Source organism: Xyrauchen texanus, chromosome 45, assembly GCF_025860055.1.
Source record: "Xyrauchen texanus isolate HMW12.3.18 chromosome 45, RBS_HiC_50CHRs, whole genome shotgun sequence".
Lineage (NCBI taxonomy): Eukaryota > Metazoa > Chordata > Actinopteri > Cypriniformes > Catostomidae > Xyrauchen > Xyrauchen texanus.
Window position 1 is genome coordinate 21,094,594 of NC_068320.1, and position 17,118 is coordinate 21,111,711.

General features: G+C 36.2%; 2 protein-coding genes across 5 annotated transcripts in view; one reads left to right on the forward strand and one right to left on the reverse strand.

Moving 5' to 3' along the window:
• Positions 1–4,223: 4,223 nt before the first annotated feature.
• LOC127637482 (sorting and assembly machinery component 50 homolog B-like) lies at positions 4,224–12,658 on the reverse strand. 2 transcript variants are annotated; one of them, XM_052118575.1, is made up of 16 exons: positions 12,515–12,540; positions 12,100–12,207; positions 11,426–11,526; positions 11,200–11,301; positions 11,027–11,114; positions 9,808–9,914; positions 9,461–9,591; positions 9,141–9,228; positions 8,919–9,047; positions 8,743–8,814; positions 8,494–8,580; positions 6,325–6,395; positions 6,062–6,129; positions 5,735–5,881; positions 5,393–5,534; positions 4,225–5,278 (listed from the first exon to the last, which is right to left on the reverse strand). In XM_052118575.1, exons 4-16 carry the CDS (start codon positions 11,212–11,214, stop codon positions 5,233–5,235), a joined length of 1,191 nt encoding a protein of 396 aa, XP_051974535.1. In that variant the 5' UTR covers positions 11,215–11,301; positions 11,426–11,526; positions 12,100–12,207; positions 12,515–12,540; the 3' UTR covers positions 4,225–5,232. The 2 variants fall into 2 exon arrangements, with proteins under 2 accessions (XP_051974534.1, XP_051974535.1); XM_052118574.1 differs by lacking the exon at positions 11,426–11,526 and having other exon boundaries at positions 4,224–5,278; positions 12,515–12,658.
• Positions 12,659–14,019: 1,361 nt separating this feature from the next.
• The window catches only part of LOC127637564 (signal peptide, CUB and EGF-like domain-containing protein 1), a 90,996-nt gene continuing 87,897 nt past the window's right edge, over positions 14,020–17,118 (forward strand). For all 3 annotated transcript variants that reach the window (XM_052118678.1, XM_052118679.1, XM_052118680.1), the window contains exons 1-2: positions 14,020–14,151; positions 16,115–16,237. In XM_052118678.1, the coding sequence (XP_051974638.1) occupies positions 14,064–14,151; positions 16,115–16,237 (211 nt within the window). In that variant the 5' untranslated portion in view covers positions 14,020–14,063. The remainder of the gene's footprint in view (positions 14,152–16,114; positions 16,238–17,118) is intronic.

The window sequence follows — 17,118 nt, forward strand, 5'->3', positions numbered from 1 at the left end:
AAGCAAATACAGTTAAGGCAGATACACTGAATTATGTCTTGGTTAACATTAAACATAAGACAGGATGCAGCTCAGATTCAAAACACTACCAAGTTAAATCCATGTATTGCAGTTAGCATGTAGACTAATTGGCACTGACCATTCATTAAAGTCTGACTGCAATAGGTAGATCACAGGCAACTTCTTCATTATTATTATTATTATTATAATAATACAAATAATAATAATTATGATTAATGTCTCCAGTGTCTGTCCTCTGTTAAACATCACCAGCTAACATTTATGGGTGATTTTATTTATATTTAAGGAGGATTTAATTGACAAATATAATAATAAAATTAAATATTTAAATAAAATCTTGCTTCAAAGAATAGATGAAAATAGATTTAAATCTTTTTATTGTTTTGATTTAAATATTCCTACATTCTATGAGTTTTAAAATGTTAAATGTGCCAGTATTTCTCCATCACCCATACATTTGATTAATGCTACATTAATAATAAGTATCAAAATCAGATAAATTATCCATTGCACTTTTCCACTAAGAATTAAATAACATTTTCAATTCATTTGGTATTCATGTGTACAATTTCAACAAAGAAAACAAGAATAATTTTAGAGTTTAAACTGAAATGAGATAGAAATGAGAAGTCACACAAAATTTTGAAAGTAGGCGTCCCGTGTACCGGAAATACTGGCCGTTCGCCAGGGGGAGTGGTCATTTCTCAGATTCTGTTCTTGGTCCCGTGACAACGATTGAAAGACGGTCTGAATGGTGAAATTAGGGAACACTTATGACCAGGGGCGTAGATTCCATGGGGGATGGGGGAGGTAACAGGCGCCAAATTCACGTGAGAGACCTCGAAGATATCTCAAACACGCATCTGATCAAATCTGTACCCAGGGCTGGACTGGTAATCTGGCATACCGGGCATTTTCCCGATGGGCCGACGGTCTTTGGGGCCAATCGGGGGGACTGGCCATCGGGAGAACCGAAGGGTCCGGTGGGTCGGCAATAATGCTAAAATGAGCCTCCATTATACAGAATGGACCAGCGCCACGATATACAGAAAAGGTTAGCAAACTGTTTCTTTAAAAACAGCACAAATCTGAGTTCCAGTGAGGCACTTACAATGGAAGTGAATGGAGCCAATGCATAAACGGTAAAATACTGTTCCAAAAGAGTAGCCACAAGACGTGATAAATATGTATGTTAACATGATTTTAGTGGGATAAAATCACTTGCTAAACTTTTCTATGTGAAGTTATAGGAATTTTACAGCTTCGTTGCCAGGGCGATGCGGCGAACACTAAAACGGTTGCGGTAAACCCTATTATCCTGATAAATTACGTTATAAGCAATTTTGCAACTGAAATAATACACAAGTTTTAAAAGAAGAATTAATGTAAGTGCATTTGTAAAATTATAAGCTTCACATTTCTGTCTTTAAACCCTCCAAAAATTGGCCCCATTCACTTCTTTTGTAATTGTAAACTCGATTTTTGCTTTTTTAAAGAGAAGTAGGGATAAGTCGAAGTAATTATTTTGTTTTAATCAACATAATGGCATAAATGCAATCGATTGAGCATAACTTGCGTTGAAGCTGCTATATTCCTTAAAAAAACAACAACAACAAAAAACACAGTAGCTTCAAAATATACGCTGGAATTTTCAGATGGGAAAATAATTATTTAGGATTATTTATGAATACTCGGGCAGATAATGGACAATGTTGCATTGTGTCACTGCTATAATTTGAAAAAACAAAAAACATTTACATTTAGCAGACGCTTTTATCCAAATGAGAAACATAGCAAGCAATTTGTCATATAAAAGTCAACAATATCTGCCGTATCACAATGCTAAGTTCTCAGAGTAGCAGAAAACAGACAAACAAGTTTTTATTTTATTAATAATTATTAGTAGTAGTAGTAAGTGCAGCTAGTGTGGATTGGATAAGTGCTCGCAGAACAGACGTGTTTTCAGCTGGTTCTTGAATGTTTAGATGGTTTCAGCAGATCCATGTGGCTGGAAGCTCATTAAACCACAGAGGAACAGAAAAGTGAATGATTGTGAAATGGACTTTGTCCCTTTTTGCAACGGGACCACCAGGCACCTCTAGTTCATTGACCACAGAGAGCAAGTGGGGGCATAGAACTGAGTGAACTGAGGTAAGAAGGTGCTGTTCCATTGGATGTCCTGAAGGCAAAAATCAAAGTTTGAATCTGATACGGGCAGCTACTGGCCAGTGGAGGGAAATCAAGAGGGGGATGTGAGCCCTCTTTGGTTGAAAAAATAATATAAAATTCTCCCAGCACTCTAGTTAAATAACCCTTTAATCAAATGAATATCTTAATATCTTAATAAGCCTCCACACCAGACTGCCAGGAGCTATTCAAACTAAGCGCTACACACATCTTTACCTGGCAAGGAAAGGTCAATCAAAGTGCAGTCGGTTTGAGTAATCCTCATCAGCAAATAAAAAGGCCTCACACAGGCTGAATAACTTGATATATAAACTCACAAATACTTGCATCTACTGTGTGTTTAGTCCTCAGCTCAGCTGAATGGTTCTGTAAAGGGTTTGGGAAAATGTCATTGTGTCTTTCCATGACAAATATCAAGCTATTTATGACCTGAAAGTCACCTCTGACAGAAAAAGAAAACAAGTATTCCTTTCACCCATAAACTGTTCTGACCTTCACAATGTACTAGGTCTGATGTGTTTACTTTAGCACTCAAGAGAACAAAACCACAGTTCTGTTCTCACATCATTCTTCTGTCATGGACTGAAAATGCAGTTTGCTATGATCCTTTGAGATCTCCATATTTCAATCTCAAATGCTTTAATTTTTATTCCGCATATGTGAAAAAGGGACTACACAACTAAAGCAACGCAATCCTAGAACATTTAGTCTTAAATGGATTTCATCGGTCCTATCCATTTAAATGTGCAAAATGGAAGTTTACTTCATCCATTTGAGTTGGGACTACACAAATACTTTCTTTTTATTGGTGTTAATGTAGCATTGATGAAACTAGGGCATTTTCATTTGCCAGTTTGCTTTGAATGGGGCTCGATGAGAGTGTTAGGCTATTTTATGAGTTTTTGTGCAAGATGAATATAAAGGGGGATACTTATTTATTTTTTATGAGATTTGGAGTTTAAGGGGTTACCATTATTGTGACGAGGGGGCCTTGAGTTTACTATGAGGACAGGTAAATATCACACATGTAATTGATTGCTTAATTCATTGAGCAAATGCTGTGCAACCATAGCAGAGTCTATAAACTTCACTTTGTAGAGCTCTAAACCAGCATGTATTTAGCATGCTAACATTACGTTTCACTAGATAGTACATAACTAAATAAAATTGATTTATTTAAGTTACATTGACACTCAGTTTGGTTCTTGATAAGGGCCCCTATTTATTAAGATCTCAAATAAAGGGTGCTAATTTGCTTGTGCAATCCATGAAACGGCGTGTGCGAGTTGTGGGCATCATGCGGGTGATTTACTTAGAATAATCGCGCAAATATCTTCACGTGCAAATATGTTGGACACAAGCTCCAAAAGGAGGCTTTTGCGTTTGGTACTTGCGCCAAATGCAATTACAGTAGGCGTACAGCTCACACTAAATAGGCTACCATTTTATTTTTATTCAATAAGGCATTTAGGCTATATGATCACGTACAGGATTGTATGAAATCATCATAAAATCCCTACTATTTAACGAGTGTAAGAGTAGTTGATGAGAATGCACATGACACTCCTCACTTGAAATGTTCATAATTCACAAAGAAAATACAATAGATTATGTACACGTTGTATTGTAGTTAAATTAAATCTGAATTTCAAACCGCTATTATTCCATGATTAAATCAAGTTAATTCAAAGAGCTGTTTTTTGTGTGTGTAGCAAACCCTGTAATTTTCATTAATTCATAGTTTATGTATATTCTTGCACTTTGAAAATGTTCTTTAAAATCAGGCAAAAATTGCTAAATTTTTACTTAAAATGTGCCAACATATTGGTTCATTACATACCATTCATTACATTCATTTCTTAAATTAGCACAACCCAAGATAAATAACAAATACCACAGCTACACCATAACAAAATACATATTTTTTTAGTGGTTGTGAAATTGCCTGAAATATTTATTTTACATAAGCATCTTGCCAGTTTTGTGGTTTGAATACTTTTGCCACACATTTTCAAACATATACATGAATCCATTGAATCATAGAACTGATTCAAGTAATTGAGTATATTCTGCATACAAATTTCAGAGAAAAGGGAAAGTGAATTGGGTTACTAAATGTTTTATTCTGTGCAAAATATAACAAATTCCGACAATAATAAAATTTAAAAAAAGAGTCCTAACAATAAGAGCACTGCTGGTGCATCACACAAAGAGTCTCGAAGTCGACTCACGATTCGTTCAGTAAAGTCATTATGAATCGATTCATTTATCCAGTTTGACATTAGAGGAGACAACTGACTTCAACACTAAACCATATCATTTAAAAGGAGAAAAAGTGCTTTGTTAAAGTCATTTGGCTACAGGTTTATATGTAGTTTTCACCACAATAGAGACTGTGACTGCTAAAATCACAGAGCCTTTTTCCAAATTACAATATTTACTGCACATCTCCCAACACATAAAGGACATATAAGTGGATGGTGGTGTGGTTTCATACCAGCTTTCCACTTTGGAAACAACTGTAAAAGGAAAACTATTATAGCACCTGCAGTTCCCTCTCTTAAAGGGATAGTTCACTCAGAAGTAAAGTTGATCATAATTTACTTACTTTGATGTTGTTTTAAACGATATTACCTTCTTTCTTCCATGCAACACAAAATTAAATGTTAGGCAGAATGTTAGCCTCAGTCACCATTCACTTTCATTTTATAGGAAATAGAGTAGCAGCATCAACATACTTGTTGTCTCATATGTTCCAGAAGAAGAAAGAAAGCAGAATGGGTTTGGAATGACATCAGGGTGAGTAAATGATAACGTAATTATAATTTCTGGGTGAACTAACCCTTTACCAAAAGATGAGAGGTATGCAGCAAAAGCAAACATTTTTTCTGTAGTAAGCTCTGTCACCCTTTGCTTTCTAGGTAAAAAAGAGTGCATTCTCAGATTGCGCATGCAAGAACTACTCTCACTTAGTGTTTACAACTCATATATAAGCTAATCCACAACTCCCTTCAGCTGTGGAGATCACAGGAAACGGATGCCTGCTCCAAATTGAACTCCATCACATATCCTGCAGGGAAGTAATAAGAGTTAAACTGAGGTCATAAATAATTTAACACCAATACAAACCAACTAACAATTACTATCCCAAAGGCTTTATTTAAGTAGTAGTTGGTATATTTACCTGTCTCCACTCTGAACACCCATGGGAAAGCAGTAATTGAGTTCAAGTCTTGCAATGTTTCCTAGTTGTAGAATTATTCCCGCCCCATGAGACCAACGGATACACTCTGCAAGCTTCTGTAGATGTGCGTGTGGTCCCTGTCCTAAACAAATAACAATGCAAGTGGATGAAAAGAGTCAAACTGGAGTTTCAATGCATCGACCGCATCAAAATAAGGCCAAAATGCCTCCCTACACATATTTAGTCAATGAATAAAGTCAACTTTATTTCCTTAGTATGATCTAATGGTTTACACACAACATTTCAACCCAAGATGGTTTACTAACTATGGGAAATACTGACCATAGTTGAGGTTGCAAAGGTTTCCAGCATTGAGAAAGAAGTGAGTTCTGAAGAGGTCAGCCAAGCCGCCCCGTGTCGAATGGAAAGGCAGGGGTGTGTACAGGTGGAGCCCACTGGCCCAATATGCTTCCCCACCCAGATAATCACCTGATCAGGTCATACAGAGGCCAGGGTTTCATATTAGAAACAAAACATAAAATAAAATTACAATGTAGTAATTCATATGAAATATGTAAGACATATCATTCAACAATAATGTTTGTATGCTGTGTGTGTTTAGAATTAACCATAAAATGGAGACCATTCTGTCAGATTTTAGCCATTTACCTTCACTCTGGGGCCCAATACTGTACATGCTGAAACCCCTTACACTCGTTGGACCGCCAAGATAGAACCTGCCAGAAAAAACACTATACAGTCAAATTTGTACTACAAAGGTAAATTCAGTCCCTTTAATACTTTAAAAAGCTTAAATACTTCTGTAGGCCTCTTTGGTCAATGCCTTTAAGAGCAACTCTATAATGCAATTTTTTTTTTATCTTTGACATTATATAAAATCCTACAAAATGTATTTAACCCTACAAATGCACCTGTCAGCAATAGAGGTAGGTTGACTTGTAAGAGGATAGATCATCCCTCCCCACAGAGATGCAGAAAGGACCTATAAGAGAATATTATTACTGTGACAAAACCCTACAATTAATACGTATCAAGTCAAATTTATTATAATTATGTCCAGATGATCACAAATATTCCTTAATCCTTTAAGCTTTTAAGGTGTTTTCAAAGCAATACAACTTTACAATAATACAAGGCAACGAGCTGTCATCAACCGATTTATGATATAATATATATATATATATTATATATAAAGATATATATATATATATATCTTTTTTTCCCAACAATTTAAGTACTTTATTTTTTGTGTTATATATATATATATTGTGTTTTATATATATAAAAGATATATATATATATATATCTTTTTTTTTCCCAACAATTTAAGTACTTTATTTTTTTGTGGAAGTCCTAATGTAAATACTGGATTTGCACTTTTCAGAGAGCTCAATAAAATATTTAAATTGTATTTTGATTACATTTGTGAGATAAATATTATTGATCGTGTAAAATAGGCGCATCATTTCATAATATCGATCATATCGTGGCAGACATTTAGGAATTGGCAAATATCGGATCGCTGGCTAAGAGAATCAATACAACGTAATATCGTGATGAAACTGGCGATTTACACCTCTGTGATAAATGAAGAGACTCAGCCTATGAAAGTACTAAAATAAAAAAAATCACAAAAAACTGTTGCCAATTATGTCACCTGTAACCAAGTAAAAGTTTGTGTTGATAAGACAAAGCAATCAAAAGTTAAAATCCAGGGCATGCTGAGTGACTCCAGCCAGGTCTCCTAAGCAACCAAATTGGCCCGGTTGCTAGGGTGGGCAGAGTCACATGGGGTAATCTACTCGTGGTCACGATAAAGGGTTCTCACTCTCAATGGGGTGCGTGGTAAGTTGTGCGTGAATCGAAGAGGGTAACATGAGCCTCCACATGCTGTGAGTCTCCGCGATGTCATGCACTGCGAACCACGTGATAAGATGCACGGATTGACGGTCTCAGAAGCAGAGGCAATTCCGCCACCCGGATTGAGGTAACCGCGCCACCACGAAAACCTACTAAGTAGTGGGAAGAAAGGGGATTAAAAAATTATAATAATAAAAATTATTTATCCTAGGTCCAAAAAGGTCTCCAAGTGTCCAAAAGCCTCTCCAAACAAATAAAACATACTTACTGTACATAAGAACTAATTACAAGTGCAAATACAACAATGACTAAAGGTATGCGCTCTCTCCAAACCATGCAGTAAAGAGATCTCATTCAGTTCCATTCTGTGCCACTAGGGTCATCATTGAGCCTGTCATGTACTTGGTGCCATCTCCTGGTGGCCATATGTAATTACAGTGAACTCTCTGTATGACTTCCACCTCTGGTTGCAGCAATCTAAATCCTATTATGATTGGCTTAATGTTCCATGATGCAATTAAGTCATCTAATCCAGGAAAGATAACATGTTTTTGGCCAGATAGCACATTATGTGCTATGTGCACATTGTGCTTCATGTGGATTATCTAATGATCTATGCATCTGATTATGTTAAGTGTGGGCTCGCTTTAATGGAATCCCCTCCTCTAAGTAATGGTATGTGATATGTTATGTTCAGTTTATTTTTGCGAAGTTATAACCGAAAATGCGGCTTATAAGCAACACCTGTTTACATGTACATGTAACGTATGTCAAAGACATATTTTATTTTTTTCTGTGAGTAAAACAAATAGGCTAGTTGTATTCTACTCTTTGAGTGCCTTCCAACAACATCTGACACATGGCTATTTGGTCAGTTTGATGTTTTTACAGATTACCATAAAATGTACAGTGTAAAATTATTAATACATTATCAAAACAGAACACTTCTGATTTGTCAAAGCACTTGTTCAATTTTGGTCATAATGCCAACATGCATTGTTATGTACAGCTTTTGAGCTTTAAAATGATACCTATTGTGTTGTTATTAATATTTTGATTTAAAAAATTGGGCCCGTTGGTGGGCCAATATGAGCCTATAATCACACAAATTCCTTGAGAGTTCATAGTGACTGTGTGTGAACAGCATGGCAGTTAAAGAAAGGTACACAATGTCAAACCAAAAATTACTAAAACAGTATACATAAAGCAGGACCACATACAGAACCCCAAATAAATGGTTTGTTGAGTTGTAGCTCAAAGTCCTCTTTGAGAAAGCTGGCATCTCCACCGGTGTATCCTGCCAGTTCCTAAACCAACAGAGCAAGTACAACCATTGTTTGATACAGTACACTTAAACTTCTGTCAATTTAATCCAATAAAGGGAATTAAAAAAAAAGCAAAGAAATGGTACATGGAGTAACACAAAACTACTGTTGATATGTTCTGGGCTGATGTTCAAGCCCACATACCTGGCTGATCCGCAGTAAGGCACCTCTTCGGGGCAAGATCGCAGAGTTCCTTGTGTCGATTACCATGGTGTGCTAGAATGAGACAAGAGCAGGGATATTATCATGAGATCAATCATTAGTCTAAAACCTTAAAACCAGAGGTGTCATGGATTTAGGGCTTACAGAGGAAAGCTTACAGAAAGGGCTGATTTTAGGGTGTGGCCACTTTCCTCTCTCACGGCAAAGGAGGCACTTCGGGCCAAACATCCAAGTTCTCGCCACACGCCCTCCCATTTTAGAGTATGATCCGTCATCCACAGAGGGAACTGAAAGACACATACTGCATTAAACAACTGATTATAAATTATAGGCTAAAGTGAAAATGGAGGTCACTAAGCTCAAATAAAAACAATCCTTACATTCAGTTCTGTAGAAACGCCCCTGTCAGTTTCTTTGAGAGAGCTCCACGGAAACTGGCCAGTGACTTTGAACAGGTTCAGGGTGAAGCTACATAAAAGGAAAAATTAACAGATCTAAAACAAGTTTACAGAAAAATCTCCTTGTCTACCATTGGTTAACCAAACTGATAATCCCACCCCAAACTCATGGCATTGAATTAACCAATGTTGCAACCTATAAATGGCTCATAGATGTATTTGCATATTAAGCTGTTATGTGAGAAAGTATTTTAACATCAAAAAAATGACAGGAAAGAAATTAACATTAAAGTTTTACCTACTTGCGTTCATAATATCCCAGCTGAGGTTTGAAGAAAGACAGGCCATAGGATGTCTCTTTAGTTCCATAGGAGAATTGAAAGGTGAGCCTCTCTCCTCGACCAAACATATTTGGAAGCTTAACACCCAGTACCTTTACAGGAATAAACACAAAAATACACACAATGACACTGAAAACCTAAGGAATGATAAAACTACAATCCACACCGACTCAAGTGTTGATTAATAACACCATTGAGTCAAAGAGAAACGATAATAATAAAAGACATCATATCAAAAAGATGGTGGTACATTAGTGTGACAGCATGAATGGACACCATATTATGTGTGTTAGTATTACAGCTCTCACCATACTGCCTTCATTGTTTCCAACCATGGTGTTGTAACTGCCAGTAAGACGTTTTTGCTCAGTTACCTCAAAAGTAACATCGAGTCCATTTGGCAGCGCATCCACTCCTAAACAGAGTACATTAGAAAGACAGCAATTTACAACAAAATGTGTGGATGAATGTTTTACGAGGAATTATTCACCTAAAAATTACAATTCTCTCATAATTTACTCACCCCAGTGAGTAATGCCACCCAGACCCAGATATGTATGAATTTCTCCAAAAGTACATATAAGCAGCATAAAAGTTATCCATACAACTCCAGTGGTTAAATCAATTTCTTCAGAAGTCATATGATAGGTGTAGGTGAGAAACAGAAAAAAAGTCCTTTTTTTTTTACAATAAATTATCTTCCCTGCCCAATAGGTGGTGATATGCACAAAGAATGCAAATCACCAAAAACAAAAGAATTTGAAAGTGGAGATTGATAGTAAAGAAAAGGACTTAAATATTGATCTGTTTTTCACTTCTAATGATATGGATTTCACCACTCATATGGTTAACTTGTATGCTGCCTTTATGTGCTTTTGGAGCTTCAAAATTTTGGTCACCATGCACTTGCATTGTATGGACCTTCACAGCTAAAATATTCTTCTAAAAATCTTAATTTGTGTTCAGCAGAAGAAAGAAAGTCATACACATAAGTAAGTAAATTATGATCATTTCTGTGTGAACTACTCCTTTAATACATAGAATGTTGATCTATGAAGTTATTAGAATATTTCTGTCTATATAAAGCATTTGATTCTGAACACAGATTCAATTGTAATGAGCCACATGATGGGGAAATAATCCTTCCTAAACTTGTAATACGCCTGCATACACGCCACCAATATAATACTGATACTGGCAATAAAAAGACTGACCTTTGGACCCATTGGTTTGCCTTCTTTATGAGTGGATAAATTAACTGATGTCATACTACAGTATATTCTCCGGCACAGTTGTTTGCTTAAACCTTTACATTAAAAATACAATTTGTAAGAGTTCCATTCACCCTATTCAACACATTATTTAAATGCCAAAGAATGTTGTTCTACAACATATTGTCAAATCAGCTCACACTTGGGTCAGTGGAAAGACTGACCTTAGTCTTTCTGGTCATTTTTCAAATACAATGGTATCTAAATTGTGCTTGATCAATTGTCTGAATATAAACACATGTTATGGATTCATTACCTTCCGAGATGTCAATCACCACTTCCACATCTTTAAATATGCCCAGATGGAGTAACCTCTGTCTGGCCTCATGGGATTTCCTCATCACCTGCAGAAACACTAGGCTAGTGATCTCCTCTAATAATAAATCAACCAATCCAAAGAAATCATATTGACCTTGCCAACTCACTCACTTCAACCAGGTTCATTGCAGTAAAGACATCAGAGATCTCATAGCCCAAGTAATCCTCTTTAGTTCTTCCTAGACCTGCAATGTTCACATGCTGAACAACAACCTAGATGAGAACACAGAGATTTCATATGGTGTAACTGCAGATGCAGAACTATGTAATAATGAATGAATGAGTGAACGTTATATTTTTATAGCGCTTTTCTAACACTAAACTCAAAGCACATTACACAGTGAATGGGGGAATCTCCTCAACCACCACCAGTGTGCAGCATCCACCTGGATGATGCGACGACAGCCATAGTGCGCCAGTACACTCACCACACACCAGCTATTGGTGGAGAGGAGAGAGTAGAGTGATACAGCCAATTGATGGATGGGGATTATTAGGAAGCCATGATTGCAATAATACGCAACACATTGTGACTTACAGGGTTACTTTACCATAAATTAAAATTCTGTTGTCAGTTACTCACCCTCATGTTGTTCCAAACCCATTTGACTTTCTTCCGTGGGACACATTCAGCCTAATATCTCATTTTGTGTTTTTACGATAGAAAGTCATATGGGTTTGGAACAACAGTGAACTATCCCTTTAATCTAATAGCTAGTGCAAATAATCTATTAGTTACCCCTACAATAAAGTACTATGGCAGTATAATGATGTATGATGGTAATAGCAAGGATATACTACATTAAAACTGAATAATTAATATTTTCATGTAATATTACATTTACATGGAACTCCCAATTACTTTAAATTGTACCATTATACCATGATGTAAAACAAAATTAAAAAAACATGGTAATACCATGGAAGATGTCCACAATCCCTGACAGTATCATGGTACTTTCTCAGTGTAAAACAACTGAAAAGAATTCAAAACAGTTAAACACAACTTACATTTTTATTTTCTAAAATCTCTTGCTTAGATTCTTGCACCGCCTCTACTTCTATATCATCTGGGTTTACGCCCATGTCTCGCCAATGCATAGGGTAAGAATCCATTCTCTAAAAAAAACAAAAAACATAAAAAAGGTTATTTATTTCCTTCCCCCCCCCAATCTATCTATCTATCTATCTATCTATCTATCTATATATATATATATATATATATATATATACATACATACATACATACATATAAAATTACACACATATAATCACATACTGCCTACTGGAAAATAACCAAGAGTCCATTATACATGTTATACATGTACATATTCTTTATTAATGCAAATACACATAAAACAAGCACGAGCCCCATCACACAAGAGGTCACAAACAAACCATATGCAACCATAAAGAAAGCAATTACCCTCGCATGCACAGTCCCCATTTCCCTGTGCAACAATATCCTAAATGCGTTGAAGCCTCTTAACTGACAGTGCCGCAGGAATGTACAACATCGCTCTTATTATGAAGCAGTGAACCCAACCCCCTTCAAGGAGGACGCCATGACACGAACCCTCATTGCGTAGCAGAATGCTGATTTGCTAGAGTAGTGAGACGCCGTGAAATGTGGGCGGTTTCTTTTTACGTACGTGGTTTGTACGTTCATCTACGTTGTGCACTGCATACTCCTGATTTCAGACCCCTGAATATGGTAACTCAGTACCATTGCATTACCATCTGTCGCTACTTTCACCAGCAGAGTGCAGTATAACATCTCCAGTAATTGTCTCCTATTTATGACATCGCTTTTTTTTAACATTAGCATCCTAGCAAATCTCAAGGAACCAATCTATTGAGAAATCTTTGTTTAACCGAGAAGGGTTTTTCTTTTATGTATAGATCTAAACTGACAACGAAATTCCAGTATTTTTTTTATTTCAACTAAATGGGCACACAATGAGTGGAAAATTATCTAACATAAGCCTATATTAGAAAAAAAACTGTATTACTATGGTCATAATTACACAATTTAACCAATATATAACACAAAGGAAGGCAGAACCGTGAGTTTAAAAGGACTATTCTGGTTTCAATACAAATTAAGCTCAATCGACAGCATTTGTGGCACAATGTTGATGACCTCAAAAAAATATTTTGACCCTTCAATCCTTTTCGTAAAACCAAAAAAATAAAAAAGGTTACAGTGAGGTATAGGGCCTAGCCTACTTATAATGGAAGTGAATGGGGCCAATTTTTGGTGGGTTTAAAAGTAGAAATGTGAAGCTTATACTTTTATAAAAGCACTTACATTCTTTTAAATAAATGTATTATTTAAGTTCTTTAAATCGTCATTTTTACGGTTTTAGGGTTTGTTGACATTACATCCTCATATCAACTAAGTTCTAAAATTGGCTATAACTATACACAGAAAATGTTAGTAAGTGATTTAATAACACTAAAATCATGTTAATACGCATATTGTTTATGTCTTGTGGCTATACTTTTGAAATATTGAATATATAACGCTTACTGATTGGCCCCATTCACTTCCATTGTAGGTGCCTCAATGTAACCCCTCGCTGTTTTGCTCTTTTAAAAAAAGGGGGCAAGTCAAAATTATTTTAAATGATAATTAGCATTCGAAATTTTCAGACACATTTTAATTGGAATTTGGAGATTATAAAACGTTCTCTTAATTGCGTTTAGGGCTTTTCGATCTTTTTCCTTTAGTATACTCTCTCTCTCTCTCTCTCTCTCTCTCTCTCTCTCTCTCTCTCTCTCTCTCTCTCTCTCTCTCTCTCACTCTCCTTCATTCCACCTCCCATCTCCTCCTCAAATGTGTGCAAACCAATCAGCGGTCGTAGCGAGGCTTCGAGCTCTCTTGCTCTTTCTGCCAGCAGCAGTAGAAACGCTCCCCATATCAAAGAAACGCACAACTGGAGAAGTCCATTCAATCTCACAGTCTCTTAACCATGGGTCCTGTCTGCCTTTACTGGGACGTCTGTTTGTTTTTCCTCCTCATAAATACTTTCTATGTCATGGGAAATGTTGGAGTCGCAGGTAAGTGTTCCCCTAGTCTCTTTTCATCATTTTAGGTGAAAGTTGTAACACCTGATACAGAGGTTGCCTTTTATTTGCAAATAATTTTAATGTGAATATCCATTGCGGTGCATTATGTAGTATTAAAGACAGTGTACCTGTAATTGCATTCATCTGGTGAAATCATTTAGACTTTCTTGTGTATTCTAGGTCCCACTTTTTGAACCTCGGTCTGGTTTAACGCACAGCATTACGCGTGATATTCTCTAAGGATAGATTTTGGTGGGGTCGCTGCATGCTCCCCTTGGGTCTAGATGAAGATGAGCCGCCCTGATGGGGTCGATATGGGGGGCTTATCGACCACTCACTCCTCCGCTGCCATCGATGCGCATTGGGTCTCTCCATAATGAATGCCCAAAAAAGTCAATAATGAAACAGACAATAAAACAGAATGTCGGGTTTTTCAAACCAGGGCACGATTTATGATTTAACGACATGTGTGTTTAAGTTAAACACAACCTTGCAAATAAAAAAGCCCTGCTTACATATAAATAATCTCCAAAAGAGAATAAGTCAATTGGAGTTTTGCTATTGCGCGTTAGTGGACTTTAGTCTTACCAGGTTTCAAGTGATTTTAAATGCGAATTATTTAATCAGAAAATGGAGTTATGAAATGCTCAAGCAAAGGAATCACTGCATTTTTGTTTCTATATGCTATGGTTGGAATTATCTGCGTTTTAGAAGGTTCAATCAGACGAGCGCCCGTTGCGCACTTGGTGCACAGATGGATTCTGCGACCTTTTATTATATATGTGCCTAAAGTTTAAGACAGTCTATTTAAGGCAATTAATAAGGAGACAGATAAATGGCAAGGAAGATGGCAATATATCCAGACCAGCAATACCTAATGCTGGTAATATGACCAGAAACAAAAAACAAATAACCTTATTTGCCTGACAGACACACATTATATGCATTATATACAATGAATATACACATACAATGAATATTGATTTTTCTAAATCTAAGTTAATCTAATTTGACCGATTGTTTGCCCGGACAAGATATCTTTCTGTTATCCCATAAGAAGCACGTTTTTCTTATCAAGAACCTTTTTTATTTGTTGCTGTATTTGCTTGTTGAGGAGGTTTTAATTATGGTTCTTTGGAGATTAAAAAAGTTATTGATATTTCATTATTGGTAATTCAGTTCAGTGTATTGGATTCTGTGTTCTTTACAGTACCACTGTAGATTTAAAAAAATATATATATATTTATTTAAGAACTAGAGAATAAAAAAATTATACATGGAACTTGAAAAGGCTCTCTTATGACATCAGACTGTAAAACCCTTTTCAGAACTATTAGTATATTTTTCTTGCTACTAGCTTTTGGGTTGATTGTTTTTTTCTTCTTTTTTTTTTTTTTGCATTACTAAACTGATAAATGGGTCACCTTTCTAGAGAATTTAAGGAATTTGACCTATCAGTCTCTCTTTTACTCTCTTTCTGATATGACAGTCAGTACATTTACATGCACTTTGAAAGTTTGATTTCAGTCTAAAACAATAATGAGTCTTTTTAAAACCTCATGTAAATGCTGTAGTCCTACAGAAATCTTAACAGTCTGATTTTTGCAAAGTTGGACTAACACACCTACATAATGCAGTTGTTGCTCAACTTCATCCAGCATGTATACATGTTAATCAGACCCTAATTGGTCTCAGCATTTGGCGAATGGTCTGAAAGTCAGAGGTGATGCTCAACATGTGTTTAACACTTCCTCAGCTGACATACTTCCTTTAAATATTCAGTTACGCAATGTGTCATGTATACTTGTACAGACAGAGGAAGACTTTTACATGACTACTCAAAAACCTGCTTTATCTTGATTTTAATTGTGCATGTAAACATACTGACTCTAGTTAGATCCTAGACGTGTAAAAAAATTGTGTCTGAGTCTTGTCACATGTGATTCCCCTACAGAGGCTGATGAGTGCTCAGAATCCACTGACGACTGTCACATCGACGCTCTGTGCCAGAACACTCCAAAGTCCTACAAGTGCATCTGCAAGACTGGATACAAGGGAGATGGCAAGCACTGTGAAGGTGGGCAACTCGATCTCTCTCTCCCTCCCACTTCTCTGAATATCTCCATCTTTTTTACTCATTTCGTCCCTTTTCGCCCATCTCTCGCTGTTTCACACATGCACACAATCTGATCAGGTCATCCAGCTGTTCTTGAGCTCCTGCTGTGGGTCTTAATTAGTGAGGAGGAAGTGCAGAGTGAGGGTGAGAGGTGCTGGGAGGGCAAAACCTGCTCCAGTCTTGACACCTCCTTCTCCTGTTCTGCCTGAGAGCACAGCACAGCTGGAGCCAAGACACACACACACACACACACACACACACACACACACACACGCACACATAGTCAGAGCGAATCACACTCACACACTCAATGTGAGTGCAACTCTCAACGCAAATACAGATTAAAATTACAGCTCTCATAGTATGTCTATTGTGCATGCAGTTTTGCTTTTGAGCATATGTAAATATACTGTATACTCTAATATATATATATATATATATATATATATATATATATATATATATATATATATATATATATATATATATATATATATAAATGAGGAAAAAAGTTATAAACATGGATGCAATATGAACAGAAAAGTTTTGTGGTCGACTGATATTCATTTTTGAATAACTGACAGAAATTCTAATATCTAGAGGGCTGAATGGATGAACCACCAAAAAAAGGTTTTATTTTGGGATAATTACCAGTTGACCATGTATTAACCAAATTATTACACAATTACTTACCAAATAAATATGCAAATGGACATTAAATATTGATTTAAGTTTAAATTATTTTATAATGCATGTATTAAGAGAAGTAGGAAATTGGTTGCCTGGGAAAACGGTCGATAATACAGTTGTGTTGTCATTGTATGAAATATTTGACTGCAGAA

Bases quoted from the DNA above. Each gene is read 5' to 3' on its own strand.
- LOC127637482 (XM_052118574.1), bottom strand. From the start codon at position 12,535: ATGGGGACTGTGCATGCGAGG. The intron at 6,396-8,493 runs GTATGTGGTCCT...ATTCTCTTATAG, and splicing joins AACCATTTATTTGGGGTTCT to GTCCTTTCTGCATCTCTGTG. The intron at 5,279-5,392 runs GTAAATATACCA...ACTTCCCTGCAG, and splicing joins GGTGTTCAGAGTGGAGACAG to GATATGTGATGGAGTTCAAT.